Source organism: Rutidosis leptorrhynchoides, chromosome 9, assembly GCF_046630445.1.
Source record: "Rutidosis leptorrhynchoides isolate AG116_Rl617_1_P2 chromosome 9, CSIRO_AGI_Rlap_v1, whole genome shotgun sequence".
NCBI classification, from domain to species: domain Eukaryota; kingdom Viridiplantae; phylum Streptophyta; class Magnoliopsida; order Asterales; family Asteraceae; genus Rutidosis; species Rutidosis leptorrhynchoides.
In genome coordinates, this window is record NC_092341.1 from 65,344,714 (window position 1) to 65,352,384 (window position 7,671).

General features: G+C 32.0%; 1 protein-coding gene across 1 annotated transcript; it reads right to left on the bottom strand.

Moving 5' to 3' along the window:
* Positions 1-2,714: 2,714 nt before the first annotated feature.
* LOC139866573 (small ribosomal subunit protein eS19x-like) lies at positions 2,715-5,368 on the bottom strand. Its single transcript, XM_071854848.1, has 4 exons — positions 5,203-5,368; positions 3,428-3,518; positions 3,156-3,339; positions 2,715-3,001 (listed from the first exon to the last, which is right to left on the bottom strand). Exons 1-4 carry the CDS (start codon positions 5,284-5,286, stop codon positions 2,929-2,931), a joined length of 432 nt encoding a protein of 143 aa, XP_071710949.1. The 5' UTR covers positions 5,287-5,368; the 3' UTR covers positions 2,715-2,928.
* Between the last annotated feature and the right edge of the window lie 2,303 nt (positions 5,369-7,671).

The window sequence follows — 7,671 nt, forward strand, 5'->3', positions numbered from 1 at the left end:
GAAACATTTAGCAAACATAATGACAAAGACAGACGATATTAAATCGTTTATTTTTCAAAAGACACACAACTTAAACATTCAAGAAATCTTCATATAAATCAGATGGTTTCTCAGTGACTGTTGGATCAATATTATCCACAAAATTTACTTCCTTTTCTTTACCTTTCAGCGAATCCTGATACATCTTAACAAGATGTTTAGATGTTCGGCAAGTATTAGCCCAGTGGCCCATTCTACCACATCTGTAGCAAGATTCTTCAGAATTTTTAGAAGAATTTTCTTCAACATCTTGTTTAATGGGCTTGTTTTGTGGTTGATATTTATATTTTCGTGGATTACTATTTCTTTGACCACCACGGCCACGACCACGACCACGTCCACGCCCATTACCATTACCATAAGGATGGTTTCTACCATAGTTATGGCTTTTGGCATGATGATGGTGATGGTTATTATAACCACGACCTTGCCCGCGTCCTTGACCCTGTTTATAATTATTTGCAGTATTTGCTTCAGGGATTGCAAGTGTACCAGTAGGACGGGATTGCTGATTTTTCATTAATAGCTCATCATTTTGCTCTGCAACTAAGAGATATGAATTAAGTTCAGGATATGTTTTGAACTTTAGCATTCTCAAATTTCTTTGCACTGTGATGTTTGCAGCATTCATTGTGGAGAAAGTTTTCTCCATCATGTCTGCATCACTAATTTCATGTCCACAGAATTTAAGTTGTGAACATGTATTATACAGAGCTGAGCTGTATTCATTTACTTTCTTAAAGTCTTGGAACCTTAATGTTCTCCATTGTTCCATTGCAGCTGGAAGTAAAATTTCTCTTTGATTATTGAATCTGCTTTTGAGACCTTCCCATAAAACATAGGGATCTTCTACAGTCACATAATTATTTTGTAAGCATTCATCAATATGTTGATGAATAAAGCAACATGCCGTAGCTTGTTCTTTTTCAGAACAAGTGTTGTTTTCATTTATGGTTTCAAGAATGCCCATTGATTTAAGATGCATTTTTACTTTTATAACCCATGGCATGTAGTTGTTTCCAGTTGATTCTAAAGGAGTAAATTTAAGCTTTTCCAGATTCGACATTTTCTATTATCAAAAATTAAAACAAACATCATGATAAATTAGAGTCAATTTATATTCATAAGTATATAAACATTAAACATAAATTTAATATAACATAAATGATAAGTAGGTGACAGTGTCGACCATGTGTAAGCAATCATAAATAAATGTTATATAACAAAAATATAAATATTAGTAAACATAAATGAAAATTTGGCGACAGTGTCGACCATATATTTTTTCAGGTGGTATAACCGACCTATATCATTCTGGTGGTATAACCGACCATATATCATTTTGGTGGTATAACCGACCATATATCATTTTGGTGGTATAACCGACCATATATCATTTTGGTGGCAGAGCCAACCATATTTAGTATTAAGATTATCGTGCTGATAACTTGTTATAATTCAGTAGGCTTATAACTACCTTTAGTGGTTTGATTCTTGATGTTATAATTCAGTAGGCTTATAACTACCTTTAGTGATTTGATTCTTGATTAAGAATACTAATAATGAAGTGTAAGAACAAAGATGATAATGGAGAAAGAAAGAAACACTTTGTAAGTGTGTGAAATGGTGCAAGTTTAATGCTTGCATTCATGAGTATTTATAGCCTAAAATCTCAATATAAAAATACATACTTTGTGTACCAAAATTGACTATATGTATACACCAAAATTGACTATCCATATCTATATTATTATTATTATTATAACAGTTTTTGGGGTTTTGTTTCAAGAAAGACACGGGTAACACGGGGGAAACACGTGCAAATCAATGTCCGTAAAGGGTTGGTAGCTGACGAGGCTCAACTAACTAAATATAATCCACAAGTGACTGGAGATCAGATTCAACCGGATTTAGCGATGAACAGGCTTGAATGGGACCCACCCAGTGCACCTACAATTCATGAACCCACACTCTATGAATCAAATGTAGTGAAAGATGCAGCCATAGAGTTCGGTATATAAGTATATTGTCTGAATGAACGAGTTCGAGCGCCTTGATTTACACAGAATTTATGATTAGTATGATAAAATTCGATGTTCGCTTTTGATGGAGGAATTTGGTGACGGTGAAAGAGTTGAGAAAAATAGGGTTACAGCTTTAGCACTTTGCCAGTTCAATTTAAGCTTGATCTGAATTTGAAGTTACCAGGCCTAATTTTACAAGAAATCTTGCTGAGGTTAATATGACTGAGTGTTCCGATTACCAGAAAATTGAACTTGAATATAGGCCGTGATGTTCCATATAATCTACTGAACCAGCAAATTAGAGAAGTCAAACAAAGTCCAAGTTGGAACTAAAGTGGCCAATTGTTTGCCGTTTAACACAAGTCACTCACTCACTATCATGTATGAATTCATCTAAATCGCTATTAAAACTTGCTTTAGTTTCAGAGTCTGATTCTAGGTAATATTGTTTCTTAGAGCATACATTATTACACGCACTTGGTCAATACACATCTTTGGCTTAAGAGTTATGTAACAAGTTCAAGTTTGATTTCAACTGCGTGCAGAAGCGTGATTATAGGTTAGAATTAAGACAGAATTCTTCACTATACCCATACGAGTCCTATTATATAGTCAACCAATAGCAACAACTCATACCAAGTGGCCAGTCCGAAATAAAAATCAAATATTACTGCTCAATACTTTGATTCTTACCATGAAACAAGAACATAATCTCAACACAATATTAAATTTCTGAAAAAGGGTAATGTCAAAAGGTAAAGACAGACTATTAAACTACATGACAAAACAAGTTGGCCCAACCTGGATTAAACAGAAACCCTTTGTTTTGGTGTGTCGATTACAATCTGCATTATTAATGTCACTCTCAAGGGGTAACAACTACCGTTCCTGCAACTTGATCGAGATCTCTTCGTCCATTCGATGTAATCTTCCTCCCACTGGTGCAACAAATCACAAGATTAATATAAATAGGTTATCATGAGTGTTGTTATAAAACACCTCAAGGTAGGAATACTGTAAATAACACCTCTCAGATTTATAGAATTAACAAATTACAAAAATGATAACAGAGTAAATGGTCAAAGTACTCACCCCTTTGAGTCAAAGTCAACAATGTTCATGGTCTGCAACTGTTGAAGAATGTGACGAGCAACACCACCACTGCTCTTGCAAAAGTGAGGTGGGGCACTGCCATTTCTTTTACGCCCACCATAGATTCTCTGAAAAGCACCAACACCAAGCCCTCCCCTCAAGTAAATCTTCCTTGCCATGGAGGCTGGCATTATAATACATCTCAAAAGTATCAGTATAACCAAAACAAAGCACCAAATTAGCAAGTAAAAATGATATGAAAATCAGCATACCAGCTCTAATGTAGTACCAATCAGGATCATATGGTGCAAGCTCCTTAAATGTAGCAGTCTTGACGATATCAGTCCAATGTGGAAGCTCCATCTGTAGTGTAGTGTATCGTCGGTTAATTATTGTTAGCGCTTAAGCTTTAACGCGTTTCACTAACGCCATTTAAGAAAAAGAAAAAAAAAGTGTTGTATAGAGTGGTAGCGCATCGATACCATTTTTGTTTAATCAATAATCAATCAATCACACCAATAATTACAGATGTCAAATTCAGATAAACACGTTTACATAACATCCGTTAAACATTCTATCATGCAATTCTTCGCTATGCTAGTTCCAAATTTTTGAGCACATATAGTAACAATATGAAAAACTAAAATTAGTAAATTTAATAAACACACAGCAGAAATTTACAAAATCAAAACTCAATAGCATTGTAGCAGTATCAATAGCCGAAATAGATACTAGAATTTAACTATTAAAATAAAAATATAAATACACTGATACACATACATCCAGTGGTGACTTTACACTAAGACCCGCGGGGTCCCGTGACACCACTAGTTTTTCGAAATTTATCAAAAAAAAAAAATTTGTATAGGACAACACTAAATATAATAATAGGACCCCATAAATTTTTAGAGATTATAATTTTATAGTTTTGACTCCTAAAGTGTTTGAAATTAGCTCACTTACGACTTTATAGTATGAACCATTGAATATATTATATATAAAAATAAACAAACCTTTTTCCAAGTCCAATTCTAATTTTTTTACTTCATTCTATATCACAATTTCTTTTGGTTCTATCTTCAATCCTTCATCCTAGGGATGTCAACGGATCGGATATGGATCGAGTGTGGGCGTGAGGCCATATACATTTAGTTATTGTTCATCCATTGTCATATTCATATCCATTTAAATTTAGTTCGTCCTATATATATCCAGTGGATTAAGCTGGTTAGTGGATATCAATTGGATATTTAAGAAATCTTATAATTTTTTCAAATATGTAATGAAAACAAAATGTAATATAATATGACATAATTTAAAATTATTGCACCGGAATGTGTAATGTTTGTCTAAGAATGAACATAATTTGTTAAATTTACTATCAAACATCTAATATGACAAATTATGTGTAATTTTTATGTTGAGATATATATGTTTTATTGTGAGTACTCATAGTGAATTCATTATATAATTGTAAGTAAGATGAATGTGTAATGGTAAATATATATGTAATAGTTATTGTATATGAATCCCTAATCTCATCACTCATAACTATATATGAACAAATTATTCAATTTTATGTTTGTGTTTTGGGCACGACCCGACCCGACCCGATTTGACCCGACACATTCAATACTTTGTGCAAGTTATCGAATAAATTTTTAGGACCCCATTGGGTTTTGATCCTAGAATCGCCATTGCATACATCAATGGCCTATAACATATCATACGCTGCAAAATTTTAAATTATTTCTGGTACGATTAATTACTATAACTAAACATTATATACTAAACAACCATATCAACCAGTAAATCAACACATCTAAAAAAGAAAAAATACAAGTGCATATGATGTTAGGGCTAGAACAAATAAGATAAGATTCAATATTATAAAAACGCAATTAAATCATTTTACTAAAGTATAACAATATTTAGCTATCACTAACGCAAAATAAACAAAATTTGGGTGATATGAAATCGAATATTTCAGATTAAAAACACGATCTCGATGAATTTGTTTTAACATAATAGAGATTGAAAAATAAACCTTGCCGGAGCGCTTGAGGTGAGCAGCGTACGCCTTGACAAATTCATGAGGTGAAACGTCTTTTACAGTTCTCGCCGTCTCCATTTTTAGGCTGCTGCTACGGTTGCTGCTACGGCGGGATAGGGTTTAGTTTGTGTTTAGTGCGTGCGAGTGTTGAGATGAAACGGCATATTCATGTTAGGGTTTAATAGCGTTTGTAGATACAGGCTGCAACAGAGGCCAGAACATGCAAGTGTTTGGGCTTTAGGCCCACTTTATTACAATCTTTGTCTCGAAAGGCCCAAAAACGCTTCTTCATCAAATTTTAGGACCGTATATCTTAATGAGCACAAAAATCCATTGTATAAAATTCAAATAGAAGGAACAAACGCTAATGAAATATATATATATATTTTTTTTTGTTTTTCATTGTTCCAAGTATTTTTTTGGGTAATTTGTTCCCATGATGCAAACAGTAAAATCTGAACTTAACCTTGTCGCTCTTCTTTCTTTCCTCGCGAGCAGGAAGCACAACAGCAGCATGTGTTGTGTGATTCTACTGTGTTTTTTATGGGGTTCAATATAGGTAGTCTTTGATGTTTACTACTTTACCTTACCCAGCTTAAAGAACTATGCCATAAATCCATAAGAACTGCTATTTGTAGAGCTTCTATAGCTTCAAGCCCTTTAATTTGTTATCAAGCGTATAGCTTAGAGGGTGATCGATGGCCAGAAACTTGTAAGAGTCAGTTATGTGTTCACATTCAAGTAATTTTAGGGTCACTCGATCCTCGATCTCTTTCCCCTATATAATCAAGAATATATATACATACATAATAAACATATAGTTGTATCTATCTATCTATCTATATCTATATAATCCATATGTATTGTATCTACATAATTATAATGGAAACAAAAAGAAAATATTTTCCATGTGAATAATAGTAGTAACTATCATCCCCTTTATTATAAAAGTATGATATCATGGCCATTTTTAATAATTGATTTTTGTTTTAGATAGCAGTACAGGATCATCCAAAAGGGACTTAACCACCCAAAGGCGAAGCTAGGATTTCATGATAGGGGATAGTTACGGAATTTAAAAAAAATTCAATATACTTACTCAATCAAAAATAAACATTCTTTATACGTAATCAACGATCGACGGTAATAAATCCATCCATATGTAATAACAACGTATCATTACGCAAGAATGAAAATGACGACCATTTGTAAATAAAAGAACAAGTTTTTCTAAAAGAAATCATCAAAAAATAGATTAATATCTATCGCGCATTGATCCGTTGTCTCATCAAGTAACCTATATAATAGTTATAATAATTATATATATATAGAAACTCGTTTATACTCGCGAGCTTAATCGTGTTCGACATCTGAAGCTCGAGCTCGTTTATTAAACAATCTCCAACTTAAGATCGAACTCGGGCTCGAGCTCGTTAAAGCTCGACTCGAACCGAGTTTTTAACGATCCGGTCTCGAGTAACTCGCGAGAATCTAGGCTCATTCACAGTCCTATTGGTGATCATCAACATTTGTTGGCTAAAAAAAAAAAAAAATCAAACATTGTTCTTTTAGAACAATGTTTAACCTAAGATCGTTGAACAAAATCATACATGTATGGTGAAGAATAAAAACAGTTATAATTAAACCTAATGAAGATACAATTATGATATTAAGAACTAAAGAATATGGTGAAGAATAACAACCGGGAGAGATTTAAAAACAATTAGAATTAACTAGTTGAGCGACCTGGCTTTTGCGCCGGTTCTTCACCCTTGATTAACATTAGTTACATAGCTAATTATTGAGAAAGTAATTATTTATCATTTTTCATTATTTTTCGTTTTGTCGAGGAAGGACTAAAAATAATTATGTGATTGATTTATAATAAACGTGAAAGTAATTATTCATCATTTTTTTTTTACTTTTCGTCTTATCGAGAGAAAATATCTAAAAGATCAATCCATAAAGTGAGACTTACATCAACGATTGGTACAAACTATTTAATAAAATAGGAAAAACTATTTATATATATATATATATATATATATATATATATATATATATATATATATATATATATATACACACACACAATAACAGTAAAATAGTTATTAAAAAATGAATTACGTAGTTAATTTATAATAAGAAAAAAGTTAAACAATAATAAAGTAGAAAATTATGTGATCGATTTAATAATAATAGTAATAGTAATAATAATAGTAATAATAATAATGATAATAGTAGTAATGAATAATAATTAGATAGGAAAAAATATATGGTCGATTTATAATGAATGAGAAGTTTAATGGTTAAATTTTAGAATGAGAAAAGTTTGTGGTAAGTTTATAAAAGCTATAAAATTAACTATTAAAAAGATTGTGTGTGAAATATAAAAAAAATTAAAAGTTTGAGGTAGATTTGTAAAGATTATAGAAGTTACTATTCATTTGAACAATGTCTTTT

Excerpts from the sequence above, each read along its gene's own strand:
- LOC139866573 (XM_071854848.1), bottom strand. The coding sequence starts at position 5,286 with ATGGAGACGGCGAGAACTGTAAAAGACGTTTCACCTCATGAATTTGTC. Across the intron at positions 3,519-5,202 it reads ACCTCAAGCGCTCCGGCAAG|ATGGAGCTTCCACATTGGAC; the intron begins GTTTATTTTTCA and ends ACTACACTACAG. Across the intron at positions 3,340-3,427 it reads TTGGTACTACATTAGAGCTG|CCTCCATGGCAAGGAAGATT; the intron begins GTATGCTGATTT and ends TTATAATGCCAG.